This window comes from Molothrus aeneus, chromosome 20 (assembly GCF_037042795.1).
Source record: "Molothrus aeneus isolate 106 chromosome 20, BPBGC_Maene_1.0, whole genome shotgun sequence".
NCBI lineage: Eukaryota > Metazoa > Chordata > Aves > Passeriformes > Icteridae > Molothrus > Molothrus aeneus.
The window spans coordinates 3,471,036-3,489,343 of record NC_089665.1 but is presented as its reverse complement, the minus strand read 5'-3'; the positions used below and the strand labels follow the sequence as shown (position 1 = coordinate 3,489,343).

The 18,308-nt window shown below is 46.8% G+C and overlaps 2 protein-coding genes across 4 annotated transcripts in view; both read left to right on the top strand.

Moving 5' to 3' along the window:
- The window catches only part of CLIP2 (CAP-Gly domain containing linker protein 2), a 99,677-nt gene extending 86,861 nt beyond the window's left edge, over positions 1–12,816 (top strand). For all 3 annotated transcript variants that reach the window (XM_066563249.1, XM_066563250.1, XM_066563248.1), the window contains 7 exons: positions 758–815; positions 2,200–2,283; positions 2,676–2,832; positions 3,890–4,049; positions 7,346–7,531; positions 8,292–8,354; positions 8,867–12,816. In XM_066563249.1, coding sequence (XP_066419346.1) covers positions 758–815; positions 2,200–2,283; positions 2,676–2,832; positions 3,890–4,049; positions 7,346–7,531; positions 8,292–8,354; positions 8,867–8,878 — 720 coding nt within the window. In that variant the 3' untranslated portion in view covers positions 8,879–12,816. The remainder of the gene's footprint in view (positions 1–757; positions 816–2,199; positions 2,284–2,675; positions 2,833–3,889; positions 4,050–7,345; positions 7,532–8,291; positions 8,355–8,866) is intronic.
- Positions 12,817–15,201: 2,385 nt separating this feature from the next.
- LOC136565202 (E3 ubiquitin-protein ligase RBBP6-like) lies at positions 15,202–16,569 on the top strand. The gene is made up of 2 exons (XM_066563681.1): positions 15,202–15,452; positions 16,108–16,569. The coding sequence occupies exons 1-2, from the start codon at positions 15,287–15,289 to the stop codon at positions 16,179–16,181; spliced, it is 240 nt and encodes a 79-aa protein (XP_066419778.1). The 5' UTR covers positions 15,202–15,286; the 3' UTR covers positions 16,182–16,569.
- The last annotated feature ends 1,739 nt before the right edge of the window (positions 16,570–18,308 follow it).

Sequence of the window (18,308 nt, the reverse complement as noted above, 5' to 3'; positions counted from 1 at the left end):
ACAGCCCAGAGTTCAGAGAACTGACCTTGGGGCTCTTGACTGTGGTGGCCACAGCAGCTGCTGGCTCTGGGCTTGTGCTGAGGTCCCAGCAAAGGCTGCTGGATGGGGAGAGGTGTGAAGGGCTCAGTTGTGGCCTCTGCCACAGAAAGCTTGACACTGGAAGCTCTGCAGTGTCTGGATTTTCACTGCAATATAGAAAAGAGGATGGGAAAAAGCAGAATCCCCTGTATGGGCATGGCATTTGCTTCGTTATTATTTTTATGAATGCATTAGTTCTCTAATAAATTATTATTTCATCAATGTTTTTATAACTTTGGGCACAGCTAGGTTCTACAGAAGGTGAGGAACTTGCTGACTGCTAGGTGTCAAGCTGCATGCTGGAGGGCATTTGCAGTTGGGTGTTTGCTGAGATTGCCCAGAGGTGCCTGGTCTGGGGGACAGCAGCTCCTGCATCCCTCTGTGTGTGCAGGGCTGAACCAGGACCTGTGGGGAAAACTCGAGCTCTGCTCCCTCCTGGGTGAATCCTGCAGGTGAGCTCACCTGGGGGCTGTGTGTGGGCACTCTGGTCAGCCTCAGGAGTGCCCAGCTGGACAAGTGGCTCCTCAAAAAAACCTTTATTTCCCTCTTGGGAAGGATGTAAAACATCCTAACTTGGACATGGGATACCTTCTGCTTTGGATGGGGCTTTGTGGTTGGTAACTTTTGCTTATCTTTGGGTAAAGGTTAGTTTATGTCTTACATTTTACATTTATTCCAGATGATTGAGACTAATGATATTTCAGAAGAAAAGATAAAGATGAAGCAGACTATGGAAGGTATGAAACTTATTTTTACTCTGTGCTAGTGACTTGAACACTTTCTCTTCTCCCAGCTTTCTGCTCTTGCAGGGATGGCTGCATGGCAGGGGTTTAGGAGGACATTTCATCTGTCAAAATTTGCCAAATGACATTTGTTGTCTGGATTTGTTTTTTCCTTCTAATCAAGCTGAGCATATGCAGGGGTGGATGTTTTTACCTGTGTTAGATACTCTCTATGCAGATGGTGCAGGTTGGAGACAAATCTGGGGAAATAGGTGCATTTCCATCCCATCACTGATTTTCACAGCAGGTAAAATTCAGACCTTAATTAAATGTTACTTGCTCACAGGAGAAGAGTTATTAGATATGAATGTGACTGGCTTCAAATAATGATAGTTACTTTCTATTAAGCTCACTATAAATCAAGTCAATCCTTTTAACAAAATGTGAGACTTACACACTCAGGAAACTTGTATAAAGTGTATTTCAACCTGAACTGCACTCAGCCCCCTCACTGTGAGCTGTAACACTGAGTCTGAGCAATAGCAGAGCTGGATTCAGAGGTATTTTTGTCCTATTTCTGTTGCCCTCAGTGCAAGCCAGGCTTGCCCAGAAGCCTCATCTGTCTTTGCAGATATGGGATTCTGTAGAACACATTCAGGTTATACCCCATCCCTGGAAGTGCCCAGGGACAGGCTGGACAGGGCTTGGAGAGTGGAACTGCCCCTGCCCAAAGCAGGGGTGTGGAACAAGATGAACTTTAAGTTCCTTTCCAAACCAAACTATTCTATGTTTCTACACTAAATTGTTTGCTGATTGACAGATAATTCCTGCCTAGTGCCTTAACTAGATCCAGCAGCCACTGCTCTGAATGGCCACTCAGTCCAGGTGTGAATTGTTTCCACACTGAATAAACCCCAGAAAGATGTTCTGAAAACACCCAGGTCAGATTTGAGCCACAAAAGCATCACACTTCAGATCTGCAGCTCTGAGCATGGAAATGCATCAGTTCCAGAAAACATGTCTTTTGAAACAGTCTCTGCCTTCCACCGTAGGAGGTGACACAAAGAAATGTGCTGATTAATGTTTTATTGCCTTTTTCCCCTCCTCCTTTTGGTTTTTTGTTTGTTTGTTTGTTGTTTTTTTTGTTTTGTTTTGTTTTGATTAATGTTTTATTGCCTTTCCCCCCTTCCTCCTTTGAGGTTGCTTTCCTAACCCTGTCTGACACAACCTCCCAGAGTCACCCCAGCTCCCAGAGTGGTGGGAGGCAGTGTCCCTCTGCCAACAGCAGTGAACCACCACGGTGCCACTGCACCCTGGCCTGTGCTGTGCTCCTGACACCTTCCCAATCTGCACAAAGCATTTTCCAGCCCTCTCATCCTTGTCTTTTCATTCCCCCCAGACCTCCAGGACAAGCTGAGTAAAAGAGACAAAGAGGTGTCATCCCTGGTGACCCAGACTGAAACTCTAAGGGCCCAAGTAAGTGGTAAGTTTCCCTAATCCAGTGTTGGTGGGAATGAAATGTTTCCCTGCTTGTCCCACAGCCTGGTGCTGAACAAGAGCCCAGAGCTGAAATAGGCTGAGGTAAAACATGATGCTGCTGGTTTTTGAATGGCTGTTGCTGGTAGAAATTAATCCAGGAATTGAACACAAACTGCAGCAGATATTTGTGTCCTGTGAGGGAGGGTTGGGGCTTGTTTATGTGTAAAGTTAATGAAGCAGAAGTCAGTAGAGCTGGGTGTGTCCCCTTAGCTACAACCAGTCAAGGGTTAATTATGTCTGTGCTTTTAGGAGAAGGAATTGGGAAAAGGCAAAAAGTAGGGATATAGGTAAAGGACTAAGTGACCTTTCTTCCCTTGAATCCTCTGCTTCTCATAGCTTTGGAAAACAAATGCAAAACAGCAGAAAAGAAGGCTGATTCAGTGCTCAAAGAAAAGAAGAGGTTGGAAGGAGAACTGGAAGCCTTGACCAAGAAAACACATGATGCCTCAGGGCAGCTGGTCCTGATCAGCCAGGAGCTGCTCAAGAAGGAAAGGTCAGTGTCAGAGCTACTATGAATATTCATGTTTCTTTGAGTACTGTAATGATCACCAGAGAAAATGTAGGGTTGCACTGTTGAAATCCAGCCCACAGCTTTCCCTTTCTTTAGAGATGCTGATGTGTGAATTGGTTGGAATTAGAGGCTGTGAATTCTCAAAAGGCACTGACCTTTCACTGCTTGCCAGGAGCTGCAAGGGAGCTCAGAGGAGATGCTGAATGAAGTCACTACAGGCCAGCCAGGCTGGCTGCTGCCCTGCTCAGCAGGGCCTGTGCAGTGCCAGCCTCAGAGCTGGCAAAGTGGGACAAGAAAACTGGTGGGAGCTGGGTCAGATTTGCTCACTGGCCTTTCTTTGGATCTGCAGCAAAGGTGGGAGGGAGCACAGCAGGGCTCCAGTGGTGGTTGGGCTCTGGGAATGTTTTCATCTCTTCCTGCTGCTGCTTGCATGTGAAAAATGTGTATTATATGATTGGCTTTTTGCAAATATTAAAATTAATATTATATGTGTTATGTTAGAAAGTTATGCTGTATAAATTCTCTTAAGCAGTGTTTTAAATATAGTTTTAGGTTTTAACATAATGTTAAAATAGAAACTATGCTATGTAAGATACTTTAAAACTAGCTCAAGAAAGGGATGAGATAGTAAAGAAATTCTTTGCACAGAGAGAACAGCAACAAGACACTGAGATCTCAAAGAGAAGAATTACTGCCTCCTGATGGTGAAGAACCAGTCTCCTTACAGACTCCACGAGTCTGACCATGATTTATTTACAAGATGAAGGAAGGGGAAGTTGACAATAACCAGAAAACACCCTGTTTGAAAAGAATTTTTTAATCATGTATGAATATGCAATATGCTCTTAAGGGTTAGTCCTTTGTTAGTGAGGATCCTTTGTTTTCAAGAGGAAAGCATCCGAACATTTGTAATTCTTTGCTTTTATCCTCCGAACTCTGATCGCCCAAATTCTTACTGCTCTATCTGTATCACTATTTTTATAACCATATTGAACTTTGAACATTTTAAAGCAAGAGTCTGTGGTTTCTCCCGTGGCAGGAGCCTGAACGAGCTGCGGGCGCTGCTGCTGGAGGCCAACCGGCACTCGCCGGGGCCGGAGCGCGACCTCAGCCGGGAGGTGCACAAGGCTGAGTGGAGGCTGAAGGAGCAGAAGCTCAAGGACGACATCAAGGGGCTGCGGGAGAAGCTGGTTGTGCTGGTGAGGGCACTGAAACACATCCTGCGTTGGATAATGCTCTTTTCCTGAGCGACAGTTGGGGTAGCTGAGAGGGGTTTTTAAAAAGTTTTATTTTATTTTTCGTTTTATGAGAAGGGTGAGATAATATAGATGTTATGTTATAATTAGAAGTTAACTATTTTTTAATTACAATACACTATAAGTGTTTCTTGGTTTATTAGTTTTTTCTTACATCATGCTGTAGATGTCTTAGTTATTTAAAACTATCTTTCATGGGTCCCACTACAATGTATGTTTTGTAGTTCTATTTTTCTAAAGTATTTAGTTTTATTTGTAGCTTGTTTTATTAGTTTTATATTTTGTTTTATTACATTTTATTTGTCGTATTTAATTCTTACATTTCCCCCTCCCTCTTGGATAGAAAAAATTTTTTTGATGGTTTTGTTTATTATTTGTTGTGTATAGTGAGTATATAAGGTAACCTTATATACCTTCTCTATAAACTTATATAATCTTTGGTTAAACTTTAAAAACTTTTTATAAATTTATTTCCTACAATCCTGGGAACAGCCTAGGGGGTGGAGGGCTCTGTACTGCTGAGCAGAGTGGGGGATCTGAGTCCTTCACTCTTGCTCCAGGTCTTTGTGTTTTATTTTGTGCTGCTAAGCATCTGATGGGAATTCTCTTGACAGTGACTGAGCTTAGCAGCACCTCATTATGCAGCAAAGATATCCCCATGTCATTTATCACAGAATATCCCAGTTGGAAAGGCCAGAAGGATCATCAGGTCCAACTCCTGGCCCTGCTCAGGACACCCCAACAATCACATCTGCCTGGGAGCATTGTCCAAAGGCTCCTGGAGCTCTGGCAGCCTCAGGGCTGTGCCCATTCCCTGGGGACCCTGGGCACTGCCAGCACCCTCTCGGAAGAACCTTTCCCTGATCTCCAATGTCCCCTGGCACAGCTCTGGCCATTCCCTGGCTCCTGTCCCTGGTCACAGAGAGCACAGGTCAGTGTGTGCCTCTCTGCTTCCCCTCATGAGGAAGCTGTAGCCTCCTGTGTCCTTCCCCAGTGTTTTTCTGTTCACTCAGGTTTTAGATCCATGGCTAAATAGGGCTACAGTTTGTGGGAGGAACTGAAGGTGGTTCAGCTACCCCACGTGTTTTACAGATTGTCTGATCCAAGAATAAGCAGTGTCCTCAAATTCCCGTGTACTTCAACGTCCTCCAGTGGCTGAGATCTGAATAATTGATTTGAAGTGCTGGGAACAAACTGGAGCTGCTCCTGGTGACTTGATCTGAGCTGTGCTCTGCCCCCATCTGCTGCTGAAATTGCAGCGTGGTTCTAGGCATTATATGGATTTATACCTTGACTTTCTGCAGCTCCTGCTGTGGGAATCCTTAAAAGCAGAGGGGTTTGGGAAAGCTGCAAAAGGCAGGCCTCAGAGACAGCAGAACTGTGATTAGAGCTAAACAGTAGCCATGAGATTTATCAGCAGAAAAATTACGGAAGTAGAAAAGTAAGGAGAAATAGAACAATGGTCTGTGTATTAATGCTTGTCTAGAATAACTCCCTAAGCTGCAGAAAAGCTTATCTGGGGACATATTAGGAAGTTCTAAACTTAATAATGGAGTTCTGTGCATTGTGTTTTAAGGCTCACAAGCAGGTATTGTACTTGAAATAAGCAAGCATTGTTTAACCAAAGGTACCTGTGCTTATAGTGACTGGATGGAACTACTGTCAATGTGCTTTTGCTTTGTGTGATTGGTTGCAGTGGTTCCAGTTGTGGGTTTCTCTGGGTCTGGATTGAAGGCTCTTGAGATGATAGTTCATGTTCAGACTCAGGTGTTTATTATTTCTTATCAGTAACACAGTCTCACTACTGTGAGTGTGGCAGCTTTTCATTAGAAGGCACAAAATGGCCAACAGTCTCTTGTTCCAAGGTCTTTTAAGACTAAACTATCCAATTAAGAGCTGACACCTGGATTATTTCCCTTTTAAGCCAATAACTGATCCCAAAGAGCCCTCAATGTGGACTTTTCTGCCCAATTACAAAATGCCACCCAAACGCAAGAAGAAGAAGCCCAGGATGACACCCTGTGCCCTCCATCTTGCTTCCATCCACAACATACTAAAAATCCCAAAACCTCAATTTCTCACCAAGTGATACACCTACACTGCTCTCTATAATCTATTTCACACTTTTATGGATTCCAGTCTATCTTGAAGCCTAGGAAACTTTCTCCATGAATGAGGGTCAAAGTCAGTGCTCCCCTGGGAGTCAGGGCACCCCAGAGCAGACAGAGAAACATTCCCAGAGCCCTGGGTTTCCACAATTGGTCAAAAAACTTTTAAAGTGAGTTGTAAAATTGAGTTCTTGGTTTGCTGGCTGGGATGTGAGCTGCTGGCATCTTCCCATTGCCATAACCATGGAATGAGAGTGATGCTGGAAAATCAAACAGCTCAGCTGTTGTCCTGTCCTGTTTGTGATTTGTACACAGCCCCCAGCTGGCAATACTTGGTTTTGCTGTAACATCTCCTGTTGGGAAGGATGAAAGTTTGACAAGAAAGTCTCACAGATATGTGTGCTTAGCAGAAAGATTTTTGAATGTAGAATCTGAAGAAGGAATAGAAAAATAGAAATGGAAGCAAGTTTTGAAATAGAAGAAAATAATTTCTGAGCCAGTCTTACTGGGCAACTAAGGAGGCAAAGGGTGTGTGAGTTAGAAGGGGTTTTATGGCTTAGAGCAAAGGATAAACCCACCCCAAACAAGAAGATGTTTTTACCAAGCAGGAAGAGAGCACAGGCCAACAAGTCTGCCAATGTTGCCAGTAGAAAAAAGGTCTCAGAATTTTCCACTGCAAGAAAACTGAAACACAACTTCTGGCTTAAACTGTAATGTACCAACTTTTAGTGATTGGAGAACAGTAACATGAATATGGTAATTACAGGAGTTATGATAGGCTGTAGATAATAGTTAAGGTACAGATTGGTTCTACTGTATGAAGATGCTCAGCAAAGAAAAGTCTATAATGCATTGTAACCAAAAGAAAAGTCTATAATGCAATGTAACCAAAAGAAAAGTCTATAATGCATTGTAACCAAAAGAAAAGTCTATAATGCATTGTAACCTAAACTCAGGGTCTCCAGGCCTGCCTGCAGCTGGAGCTGACAGCTGTGGGCACAGCTCTGTCACCCACAACCCTGGACTGCTGTAAAGTCTTGGATCCAATAAATTGCATTTTGGAAACTGCCTGGAGTCCCCCATCCCTCACTCAGGCTCTTACACTCTCCCATTTCCCCTCTGCTGCCCCAGGACAAGGAGAAGGCAGCGCCGGAGCAGCGGCGGTTCTCGCTCATCGACCCCTCCTCGGAGTCCGAGGTGATCCGGCTGCAGCACCGGCTCGTCAGCACCGAGGACGTGCTGCGCAATGCCCTGGAGCAGGGACACCAGATGGAGAAGCTCATGGAAGCCATGAGGCTCTCCTCTGAGAAAACACAGGTACGTCAGCAAACAGGGTGGCTTAGCCCTGATCTGTGGCAATTGCATCCTCTGAACGTGGTTCCTTCACCCAGAAGCCAGGATCAGGTGTCACATTGCACCATGCCAGTGCTTGAGCCTCTTGCTGAACTCCCCATCCTTTGGCAGGCATGCAAAAACTCTGATGGATGGAGAGCACAGAAAGTTCTCCTGTCTCAGAATGCAGATTTGTTCAGCTAATGCTGCTAAAATCAATAATGCTTTGAGGAAGGCAGCCAGCAGGTTGTGCCTGTGTGTGGCATTCCCATTCTCTGGAAAAATTCCTTCACCCAGGGTTTTTCTGCTGGGAAGCTGAGAAGCCTCAGAGAAAAGAAAAACAATTCTGATCTCATTTGCTTCTCCTGTGTTGTGCTCCTGTGGAATGTGTTTGGAGATTGTTTACCCACAGGTGATTGTTCCATTGCATTCTGCTGGGAGTTGTTTTCACTCTTTGGCCAATCAGGGCCAAGCTGTCAGGACTCTGGAAAGAGTCACGAGTTTTCATTATTATCTTTTTAGCATTCTGTAATTCAGTATTCTTTAGTATAGTATAGTATTATTTAATATAATATAGTATAATAAAGTAATAAATTAGTCCTCCTCATAATTCCTCCCTCCTTTCCTTGTGTGGAGTGGGCAGCTAAGGAAGGACAGGGCAGTCTTGCCAGATTTCAGTGCTTGTAAGCAAAACCACCAGGATCTGTGTCCCTCTTCAGTAAGTGTTGTCTGTTTTCCATTGCAGACTGTTGGAAATTCTGGGTCTGCTAATGGGATTCACCAGCAGGATAAATCCCACAAGCAAGAGGTAAGTTTTGAGCAGAATGTTATTTTAAACCATATCTGCTTTGTGTGTTTTCTTGCCTGCTGTGGTGGGGACAGCACTTGGCTGGGGGTAGTTCTGCCAGCACAGCTTGACTGTGTCATTCCCACAGCAAAAGCAAGAGGCTATGCACAACTCCAGTTCCCAAGAGTGGTGGGAACCTCACCAGAAACCCCTTGAAGCCATGGGCAAGGTGGTGGTGAGGGGCACGCAGAGAGGGGCAGTGCAAAGGGAGCCTCCCCACAGCCTCTTGGGTCAGTGCTGTGTCACACTCGCCCTGGCAGCCCCTGCTGGAACCTGCTCAGCCTCAGCTCTCTGCTGTCCCCACTGCATGGGTGACATTGGTGGGACATGCTGTGCTGGCCTCCCACAGCAGACTTCAGCTACCCATACTGGGCAGAGCAGTGGGCATTCTACTCCCCACCTCTTCCAAAAAAACCTCTGTGCTTCCCAAAAAACCTCTGTGCTTTTGCCTAACAAGTTCTGTTTTTTTCCAGGAGAAGCTCTGATAGAGAAGAGGTGGAAAGGATCATTTCACGCCAGTATCAGCTCCTCTGCACAGTCAGGAAAAACAACACCACATCTGGCTTTAGCACCTCCAAAAGACCACACACAGTATTTTCACTTTAAAGCAGGACAATGTTTATAATGTACTAAACTAACTGATGTAATCAGGACAATCCCAGAGTCCAGTTTTCCAAGACAGCCATTGTTCCAGGAGGGAGCAGAAGGACCTCTCTGGGTTTGGTTTCTTACTTGTATTGGTTTTGACTGTGGAATTTGTATTGTTTGAGCTGCCCTTGTCCCACCAGCTGACGTGGTTTGGATGACAGCTGCCCTGACCTGTGGCTCAGGTGTCAGTGGGACCCCACAGGAGCTGCAGAGGGATTTGCTGTGGTGTTCAAAGCATGTGCCCACAGGCTGCACCCTTCCCACGGGGTCTGTCCCTTCCCTCCCACACTCCCTGGTGTCCTGAGGACCTGCACAAGTGAGTGAGACCTGCTGGGCTGATGATGTGAGGTTTGGGGACGTGTTCCCCTCCTCCCTTTTGGAAGACATCACTGGTTTAGAGCAGAACATGCACTTAGTTCTTGTATTATAGCATGTGGTGGGAAATAATCCAGTTTCAGAGGGGTATTTATTTTGTTTCTTCTCCCCTGGCATTTGGGGAAGAAGCTGTGGTGGCTCTGAGTTGGGGTCAGGCACACCTTGGCCCTTTTTCCTGCAGTGGGATCTCTGAGCAGGCTGCTGGAGTCCTGTGCCAGAGCCATCTGTCCAGCTTGGTCCCCCTCTCTCCTGGGGGGTTCCTGGGCTCTGTTTTGAGCTCAGGACTCCACAGGTGCTGGATCCCAGCATTGCTGGCCTTGGAGCTCCATGCTGGGGGCACTCAGTGTGGGACAGATGCTCTGAACAAAAGGTTCCCTCCTTGCCTGTGCAATTTAACAGCTCACTGTGATTGCCTGGTGCTTTCCAGAGCTGTCCTTGGCTCTCCAGTGTGATGCCCAGCCCCTGCTGCCCGAGATGGATGAGCTGGAGGTGCTGCTGTGAGCCTTTGATGGCTTCAGCAATCCTCTGTGCATGACCTGGGTGTGTTTGGAGCAGAGGCAATCCAAGAGCAGAGCCCACACAGCTCCTGTGTCTGTACCAGCAGAGGATCTTGTTCCCTCTTCCCAAGGCTTTACTCCAGCTTTGCACCACGGCTCCCAAGTGGTAATAGGGCAGAGGAAGGTGACAACATGCTCTCAAAGGTGTGAAAGAGCCCAGCTCAGGGTCACTCTTCAGCAGCACAGGGAGCAGTCACAGCAATATTTTTCCAGGCTTCTCCCAGTTAGTGCCACCTCCTCCAGCCTTCTGCTATGATGGGGCACCTGTGACAGGACAAGATGGGAGAGGAGATCTGAGCCAGACCCCCAGCAGGTGAACACGAGGGCACATCAGCTCTGTTGCTCTTTGCCCTGATTTCCCACCAAGTTGTGTCACTTCCTCTTTGTGGGTTGCCAGACTCCTGCTTCTTTGAAGGATGGGCAGCCAGGGGCAGCCTGGGAAAGACTTGAGTTTCAGGACTGTGATTCTGCCATGAAGAGAATGACATTGAACACTTGACCCTTCTCACCTGACAGAGGATTGGTGATCTCCTGTCCTTCAGAGGAGGATGGGAGAGGAAGGGGAAGTAAAACAGGTCAGAAATCACAGCAGAAATCTGCTCATGGTAGCAGGAGGCAGAGCGTGGGATGGAACTGGCTGGAAAGAATTCATGTAGGATTCCATCCTGCCTTGTAGAAGTGTTTCTTCAGCTCTTACAAATCACCAGGAAGATTGCCACATCTCTGCCCAGCTCTGGGAGTTTCCCAAGGGATTGTAGGAGTGGTCTCCAAAACCCTTCTGGCTGAGTATTCATCATCTAAGTGATTTTGGAAAGTCCCAGAGGGAGTTTTTGTTTGTTACAGCCCTCATTAGTGAATACCTCACTGCTGATTTGAAGAATTTAGGGCTGATGTTCCCCAAATGCTCCTGTTGGCTGGATGGTCTCTGAAGTCATGTCTGCAGACCCTGTGGGCTTCCCTGGGCACCTGCAAGAGGGAGGCCCCATTCTGGTTTGTAATTTGTTTTCCTGTTTGGGTCTTCCAGTAACTCGTGACCAGCTGCCTTCACCTGCAGTAGAGATATTTCTGCTTTCCACCTCCCTTTGGCTCTGCACAGAGTGGGATCCCCTGGGAGTCCCCATGGGGACCATATTTTTGGTTCTGTTGATCAGATCCAAAGTTGCCAGGCTGGAAGACTCTCTGGCTCCTGCCTCTTCCCAGGCACCATTCCCTGACCTGGGGCTTTTCCTGTTCAGCTCAGGAGACAATGCAGCACAGGAGCAGAGGGGTTCAGAGCAGGTTCAGAGCTAGTGCTGATGGCCTTCTCTGGCTGTAAATGACTCTGCTGCTCCCTGAGGATCAGCCAGGAGCTGTTGGCACTGCTTGGCTCTCTGTGCAGGCTCTGTGGTCACTGTGTGGCAGGGCTGAGGGTTGGAGCCTCTCTGGGGTGCAGGTCCATGGGAGCTGCTCCCAAACAGGACCATCCAAAATGCCAGCAGATATTTGTGTGCTCATGTGGGCTTCAGCTCAGCCCAGTGTAAGGAGGGATTGCACTCACTCACTTCCTCCCTGTCCAAAATCAGCACAGGCTTCCCCAGGGCACCAGCCTCTGGCTGCCCTCCTGAGGTGGTAAGAGACCACACTAGGGACAAACTTGGAAAGGACAAGGGGGAGATTCCCCATCCCCTCTATTTATTTGTAAGTTTAAGTGCTATTTTTACCTATGTGGTGGTGTATAAAGTGCTTCACAATCCTTGGTCCTGCTGGCTTTGGGAGACTTTGGGGCCCTGGAGCAGTGGTGATGTCCCCTTGTCCTGTTGTTGATCCGGGCTGGTTCCTGTTTGTGCCTTCACTCCCCCTTTGGCTTCAGCCTTGCTCTTACCTCGATCCCTGGGAGCTGCTAAGGGAGGGCTGTGCTTTCCCCAGCCTTTCTCCCAGCCTGAGAGTGCCATGCTGGTTTTCCAGCTGCAGGTGGGTCCTGAGCAGGGGTGCAGGGTGGGGAGCAGGGGGTGACACAGAGCTGGGCTCCGAGGGAAGGAGCAGCCCCACAGCCAGGGGCAGTGCCCTGACAGTCAGTGCTGCTGTTCTGCTGAGAGCTGAGCCCTTACCCACTGCAAAGCAGCCCTTGGGATGGAGACTACTTACTGTGGAGTGATTTCTTCTCTATTTCTCAAGACCAAAGGGGAAAAGAATGAGTCTTGCTTGGGAATGTCAGCTTATCCCTCCTGCAGCATCCAGAGAGCTGGAGCAAGGGCAGCACCGTGCTGGCACCCTGTGGAACGATGGCACCAAACTGCCTGGGTGTCACAGCTCTGCAATGACAGGTGCCAAGCTGCCAGCCAAGGCCTTACAGCTCCTGCCTCCCCCCAGCCACCAGCAGCTCCTCTGACTTGCAGTAGAGATGCATAAGGGTTTCATTAAACAAAACAATGCAAATGGCACTGTAAAAGTCTTAATGAAAATTCCAATACTCTGTTATTCAGCAGCTTTAGCAGCTCAGCACTATCTGTAGGGAGTTATTAATACACTAAGATCCTATAGGCTTCCTGTAAGTTACCAGAAAAAAGATGATACTAGATGTATAAATGGATGATAACCTTTTACCCATACAGTATGTATTACAATTTTGTAGCTTAGTCATTTTTTGGCTATCAGATTTTGTTAGTATGATACAAAAAAAAAAGACAAAAAAAATGTTTGACTGCTAATGTCTATTTTGTTATTTGATTCATTTTCTTCCTCTGTACAAAAGCTGTACAAATCTGTCTGTGTAACTCCTCAACATCTGTATTCATGTACCATCCCCCTTGTCCTGGCTTGCTGGTGTGGTGAGCTCCTACTGAACAATAAACTCTGTGGCTGAAGTTGGGCATCCTGGGGCTGCTGGGGCGTGTTCAGGGTGTTCTGCAGAGCACAAAGTGTCATGAGCTGGAAGGGGCTGGGGCCACAGGGCTGTGGCACTGATCCCTCTGCCCTGGGCCCCAGCAGTGACCTGGAGCCATCTGTGTTTGGGCTCTGCAGGTGCCTGGGAGGCTGCAGAGCTGTCCTGGGGAGGAGCTGAGCTGGTCACAGAGGTGTTTGCTCTTGTGCACCCCATGCCAGAGGTGGGGACAGGAAGCCCAGCACCATCTCCTGGCTGGGCAGCTCCTGCCATCGAGTGTCTCCCAAGCCTCTGAGTGGTTGTGCCATTTATTAATCCATGATTATTTTCTGTCTCCCCAGTCCCTCACTGACATTTCCACAATGCCCTGAGGTGAAGAGTGTTGCAGGGTGCTGTGCCAGACCCACCTCCCTGCACCTCAGCATTGATCCATGTGTGTTTGAGCAGTGCCACCTTCATTTTGCACAGACTGATGGATCATCCTCAGTCCTTCCAGGTCATCCAGCACAGCCCTCCAGAGCACATGGAAATGGGGATGGCAGTGAATCAGTCCAGGAGGAGCTGCCACCCCTCAGCCCCTGCCTCTCTTGTCCCTTGTTCCCACCATGTCCACGGAGATGCTCTGAGCATCACAGAGTTCTGCTGTCCCCCTGAGGCAGGACTGGATGGATTTATGCCAGGGCTTGGTGGTTTTTTCATGGTACAACCTCTCAGCTGGGAATTTCCTTGACTGCCTGTGGCCTGTGCCCTGGCTCAGCACTGCCCATAAAGTAAGGGAACATCCATCTCTTCCTGCCATGTTCTCCTGCATCCAGGGGCTGTAGTTCCTTTATAGAAAAGTGCTTAAGATATAGGGAAAAGCTGGAATGATTTTCCCCTTGCTTCCTGGCTCCTGCTTTTCCCGGATATAAAATTCTCCTCTACCAAGATTGCCTGAAAGTTTTAAATTCTTTTCAAGAGCAGCTGAGGTTTGCAGGTGCTGGTTTTTATTCCAGAGCAAAGCCCCAAGAAAATTACAGGTGCCTGATGACAACACCATGAAACCTGTCCATGCAGCCTTATCCCAGAGCTGTCACAGAGTCTGTGCAGATATCCCTGATATCACCTGATTATTTTTTTTTTCAAGGTGGGTAAGGCCTTCTTGTGTCTCCAGCAGCTCCCTGACCCTGTGCAGTGCAGGGTCTTGGCACCGAAAGGGTTAAAAGCGCTGTGCCTAGGCAGACTGGGAAAAGCATAAAATACCTGGTAACCAATATAGGAGCTACCAAATTTTAGTCACAAGCTAGAGACCCAGGATGAAACATGGCAAGAAACAGGGAAGAGAACTTGCAGAAATGAAGGGCAGAGCTTGCTGAAAGCAGTGAGAAAATCACTGAAACAGCCAAAAGGAGGCTGCACATGCCTGGAGGAGAGAGGTGGAAAGGGCACGGTGAGGAGGACGTCCAGCCTTCATCAGAAAGGACCATTGAGGAATATCACAATACAACACAAAATGAATGATACTCACACACTGAGATGTCTAAAGTAAAAAAGGCACGTTTATTTCTGGACTTTGATATTTATAGAATTCCAAAAGTGACCATGGATTGGAGGATGAAATTGCCATCTCTCCAACCACACTGGTTAAACCAACAGTCTACAATTCTTTCCTCCTCCAGAAAGGAATGCAAAACAATCATTATTTACATGAAAAGTGTGTGAGAAACACTGTCACTGACCTATTATATGAAAATCCTCTCACTAGGATTTTTTTCCTGAGAAGCTGAGATGCCTCAGAAATGAAATGTAGACAATAACTATCTGATGGCTGTGGGATGTGGTCTGGAGATGGTTTATCAACAGGTGCATCTTTGATTGGTCTCACATGGATTGTTTTTACTTGATGACCAATCACAGCCAGCTGTGTCGGACTCTCTGGTCAGTCACAGGATTTTATTATTCATTCTTTTCTAGCTTTCTGATGTCTCCTTTCTCTTTCTTTAGTATAGTTTTAGTATATAATTTTCTTTTAATATAATATGTATCATCAAATAATAAATCAGCCTTCTGAAACATGGAGTCAAGATTCTCATCTCTTCCCTCATCCTGGGGACCCTCAAACACCATCACAAAAATACCATTACAAAAATGTAAACATCAGAAGGCTTAGAAGAACTTTAGAAGAACAGGGTGACAGAGGCAGACACGGAGCCTTCCTCAGTGCCCCACCCTGGTGCTCTGTGCCTGCTCTCTGTGTGTGCTGAGGATAATGAGGGTCCTTTTGAGCAGAGCTCTGGGGTTCCATGGCTCCACAGCACCACACCACGAGGTCACAATGCTCTGGCTGGGTGCCCAGTGCTCTGTGGTCTGTCCTGGCTGCCCTGGCAGCCCCAGGCAGAGGTGCCCGAGCCACCCCAGGCAGCTCAGGCTGGGAGGCAGAGAGTGCCGAGGAGCCGGGGCTGGCGCTCGGGGCCATGTCGGGTGTGCACTACAAGTTCTCCTCCAAGCTGGGCTATGATGTGGTCACATTTCATGGCCACAGCATCTCCCTGGCCGACCTCAAGCGCCAGATCATGGCCCGTGAGAGGCTCAAGGTGGCCAACTGTGACCTGCAGATCCTCAAAGCTGAGACCAATGAAGGTGAGTGGGGCTCAGGCACCGGGGCCACCCAGGTGTCGCTGACGTATTTTATGAAAATGCTTTTGCTAGGATTTTTCTCCTGAGAAGCTGAGAGGCCTCAGAAATGAAATGTAAACAATTATTATCTGATTGCTTGGAATGTGGTTTGGAGGTTGCTTACCAACAGGTGCATCTTTGATTGGTCTCATGTGAATTGTTTCTACTTGATGGCCAATCACAGGTCCAGCTGTGTCAAGACTCTGGTCAGTCACAAGATTTTATTATTCATTCCTTTTCTAGCCTTCTGATGAAATCCTTTCTCTCTATTCTTTAGTATAGTTTTAGTATATAATTTTATTTTAATATGATATAGATCATGAAGTAACAAATCAGCCTTCTGAAACATGGAGTCAAGATTCTCATCTCTTCCCTCACCCTGGGGGCCTTCAAACACCACCACACCCAGGGGCAGTGGCACAGATCAGCCACACAGTGCCACAGACTGTGGGAGCCCTGCTCTGCCCTGGGGACAAAAGCCAGGGTGGGAAACCACAGTGGTGCATATAAACTGACTTTTACAGCTCTAAAGGGATTCTGTGATGTGCCATCTAATTCCATGTCTATATCCATTCTTCCCAACTGACTCACACTTGTTCTGCACTTGTGCTGTTCTCAGAATACTCTGATGATGCACAGATCCCCAAGAACGTCTCAGTGATTGTGAAGAGGGTCCCAGCTCAAGCCACGTGAGTATCCATGAAGCTCTGGATTCCCTGGGAGGGATGTCAGGCTGTGAACTTCTTTTCTGGATATGGGTTTGCAGAGGCACTTGGACTGCATCTGGTCAAAGCTGCTGCTAATTTCCTTTTTCATGGGGTAGATTTTAATGCGTCTGCTCCAAAGCAGACTCACTCTGTTAGGTTTGTGGGGATGTAGGGTTCAAACTCCAACAATGGTAAATCCTATGGTGATTCTTGCTTTTGTTCTTGGGATGATTGGGCTGAGAGCCAAGTCACAGATCCTGTTTCCTCTGCATGAGGAGATTACAGATTTTATGTGTTTGCTTTTTTTGGCTTTGTAGTAATGACAGGTACACACTGTAACAATTACATATTATTAGAAATAAACTTTTAATGTGTTCCCATCTGAGAAGAGTCTGGTTCTCAGTACTTGACTATTTCTTGCACTGGGGAAGGTGGGTTTGGGAACTCTGGGGTATCTGGCAGGTATCTTGCACCCAAAATCTGGGGCTTTTACACTATGTCTGTAGAAGAGAGACCAAGAATTCTGGAGGTCTCAGTGTTGTGCTTCTAAACATTTGGTTTGGGGTTTGGGGTTAATGCAAATATGGATGCTTCATGCTGGCCTGTCACAGCATCCTCCCCTTTGGGCTGGATGGCTCTCCCCTGGTGTTGTGGTGCTGCCCTGCAGTGGGAGGATGGATGCAGGCAGTGCTCAGATCCCATCAGCTCCTGTGTGTGATGACAATGGCTGTGCAGCTGCAGTGATGGCAGTTTCCCAGGCAGAGGAGCTTTCTGTCCCTCCAGCTGGAAACAAGGCAGAAATACCTGGCAGAGTGGCTGCTGTGTGGGAGGGATGAGGATCTGCTCTCACAGGGGTTGTGTGTCTGGTTCCTGAGCACCTGAATCAGACACAGATCTCTGAGTGCGTGGAATCTCAGCAAGTTTGCAAATGTAATAAATAGCTCACAAAATACTGTTGCATTTTCAAGATCACCTGAAAGGAAATTCTGCCAATTAAGACTCTTTTTTTTTTTCCCCCACAGAGCTCCTAAATTGCACCAACCCCTAGGAAAGGCTTTCAGGTGACCTTTCTACCAGTATTTGTAGTCACTGTAGCATCTGTAAGGCACTGGGCACTTGGCCCTCTCGTGCTTAAGGATGGCAGAGATGTGAACACAGGGCTCTCACAGAGAAACACCATTCTGGAGATGGAGCTGCTGGCAGTTCTGGTATTGCTTTGGCAGAGGAGGGATCATTTTTCACTGTAAGAAACCTGCACTCCTGAGTATTGCCCATATCACTGTTCTGGCTAAGAAACTACACTCCTGTGTAACTGGTGGCAATAGAAATGAGATTTTGGGGGCTTTCGTTGCATTGGAGGTACCAAGAGAGAAGAGTTTATGAAGACAAATAAACTCCCACATTCACTCAACTATGAGAACATAATGGTTTGAGGTTCAGGTGTTCTTGTCGGTTTTCACTGCTTGATGCTGGGTCCAAATGCTTCATTTTAAGTTCTGATCACCTCTGTTTCTTCTGCCAGGAACCAAAATGAGCCAGTGAGGGGAACATCCAAGGCAGTACGTAAAACCCCAGCCTCACACTTCTTCCTACACTCTGCACTTTATGCTGAACAGTGCAGCCTTGCATTAATTTTCTGGAGATTGAACATGAATATGGTTTAATTATTTTGTGAACAGATTTCTGACTCTTCTGCCCCTCTTTCTCTGGCCCAGCTCATTAAGGTATAGAGATATTGTTTGTCAAATACTTGAAAAAAATTAATTTGCTTAGTCTTTTTAAACCTTATACTGTGATCTACAGCTGGATAATTGTGATAATGTGATCAAAACTGTATTTTTAATAACTTAGGGTGTTTATTTTAAGTTTAAAATGCATGTATGTTGTGATACTATCCCAGAAAGAGAAGTTCCCAGGTTGGGAAGAGGAAAGGAGAGCACCTTATCAGCCCCAACATAATCTTGCAGCATTACTCCTTTTCAAGAGCCAAAGCAGCAGCACTTCAGCATCTGTTTCCCAATTTGTATCATCAGTTTTGCACTGGAAACTAACAGTTTGTGTTGTACAAATGTGTACAGAAGAATTGAACTGGCTGTAAGTTATGGACATTTCA